The 2,015-nt window shown below is 36.0% G+C and overlaps 1 protein-coding gene across 1 annotated transcript; it reads left to right on the top strand.

The window, feature by feature from the left end:
- Positions 1 to 419: 419 nt before the first annotated feature.
- LOC112502685 (zinc finger BED domain-containing protein RICESLEEPER 1-like) lies at positions 420 to 1,618 on the top strand. The gene is made up of 3 exons (XM_025106668.1): positions 420 to 953; positions 1,039 to 1,474; positions 1,557 to 1,618. Exons 1-3 carry the CDS (start codon positions 420 to 422, stop codon positions 1,616 to 1,618), a joined length of 1,032 nt encoding a protein of 343 aa, XP_024962436.1.
- The last annotated feature ends 397 nt before the right edge of the window (positions 1,619 to 2,015 follow it).

Raw genomic sequence — 2,015 nt, 5'->3', positions numbered from 1 at the left:
AAGCAAGTAAGGAACCTTCTTTTTCAATGCAATTGCAGTATTAATTTAAGAATTTAATTGTTCATTGTAGAAGAAAATGTTCATTGTTGGATGCTTAGTCACTTAGCTATTAATTTAACTGTCAGTATTTAGTTTAATTGTGTGTGTATTTCTGTTGGTTTATTGATTTATTTTGTTGCCTATTTTGTTGGTTTATTTTTCTGAAAATGTGATCTTAATTGGCGATGTATAGGAGCAATGGAAGATACTCCTAAATCTCCAAAAATCGAAGACAATGATGAACCAAACTGATCTTAATTGATTTATTTCGTTCATCTCCTTCAAGGTTGCAAAAGTTTAAATCTTGCGTTGAGAAAGAAAAAGTTGATTACAAGGGGTGGTTAGTTTTAGATGTTCCTACAAGATGGAATTCTACTTTCATGATGTTGAATGTAGCTCTTAAATTTGAAAAGGCATTTGAAAGGTATGCAGATGAAAATGACAAGTTTTTGAGTTATTTTGAGGAGAAAGAAAATGATAAGAAGAGGATTGGACCACCGAGTTCTAGTGATTGGGAGTGTGCTTCTATTTTTGTCAAATTTTTGTCCTCTTTTTACGAAGTTACTTTGAAGTTTAGTGGCACATTGCACATAACTTCCAACAACTTCTTTCATGAGCTTTGTGAGATTGATTCTCAGTTGAGTTACTTGGCTAGTAACAATGGTTCATTGTTATACACCATGGCTACTAAGATGAAGAGTAAATATGACAAATATTGGGGTGATCCAGATCGCATCAATCCCATGTTGTTTCTGGCAGTTGTACTTGATCCGAGGTATAAGTTGAAGTATTTGAAGTTTTGTTTTGAGCCCTTATATGATGCTCAAACTGTTGCTAAGCTTGTTGTTAAGGTGGAACAAATTCTTCATCAGTTATATAATCAATATTCACAAGGTGGTAAAGATGGTGATGAGGTTAGTTACTCATTTTTTAAAATTTAATTATGYATGTTAATATGTTATCGTTTGTTGAGTTTATATTCATTTTTTTTTTGTATAGGCTATCAAACTAGAATCACCACCAAAGAATGATTCCAAAGAATCTCAAAGAAAAAGATTATTGGAATCATTTTTGCAACAACAACAAATGGACGTGCCGGAAAACATGAACGACGTTGATAGATATTTCGTTGATGGATCTATCAATCCAAAAACTCCATCATTTGACGTATTACTTTGGTGGAAAGATAATACTAATAGGTATAGCATTTTTTCTATGATAGTTAGAGATGTTCTTGCTATACCTATATCTACTGTAGCATCTGAATCCGCCTTCAGTACTAGCGGTCGTATTTTAGACTCATTTAGAAGCTCTTTGAGTCCAAAAATGGTGGAGGCCCTTGTATGCACACAAAGTTGGTTGAAAGAGAACAATAAGGGGATTCAAATAAGTGAGTTTTTAGATGAAATTTCATCTTATGACTTTCTTGAAGAAGGTAAACTTAATGATGGTTCTTTTTTCATGCTTATATAGTTACATATTCTTAATAATTGTTTAATATTGTTTTTGAATTGTAGACAAGCTCAAGGAGAATGCAACATCGGAGTCGGGAAGGTCAAAGACGGTTGTACTTGATTGAGCATTTAACATATGGAAATGGGAAGTCTATTGCTCGTATCAAACTTTTGATTTTCGAAAATTGATTTCAAGACTTGAGGATTTAGGGGCTGTTTACTAGGCTCTAACCGGTCAGCAATACTGACTCGGTCAGCAGTTAGATTGTTTACCAAAATACAAATCTGACCGAGAACTGACCGAGGTACTGACCGAGAACTGACTGAAACAGCACGAAAATCATGCTTACCCGGGTCAGATATCCACTTTCCATGAATGCCCTCTTTTTCACAATTAGGTTTTCTCCCCCACCTCATCGTTCCCGACTCATTGCTCCCCACCCTCCTCCCCTTTCGGCCGTCACTTCTCCTCCCTCCCCAGCCCTGCTCGTCGCACCTCCTCCCTCCCCAACCCCGCTCGTC

Source organism: Cynara cardunculus, unplaced genomic scaffold (genome assembly GCF_001531365.2).
Source record: "Cynara cardunculus var. scolymus isolate 2C unplaced genomic scaffold, CcrdV1 Un_Scaffold_1775, whole genome shotgun sequence".
In the NCBI taxonomy this organism is placed as follows: Eukaryota; Viridiplantae; Streptophyta; class Magnoliopsida; order Asterales; family Asteraceae; genus Cynara; species Cynara cardunculus.
Note: the sequence above shows the minus strand (reverse complement) of the source record. Positions and strands in the feature narration are given on the sequence as shown.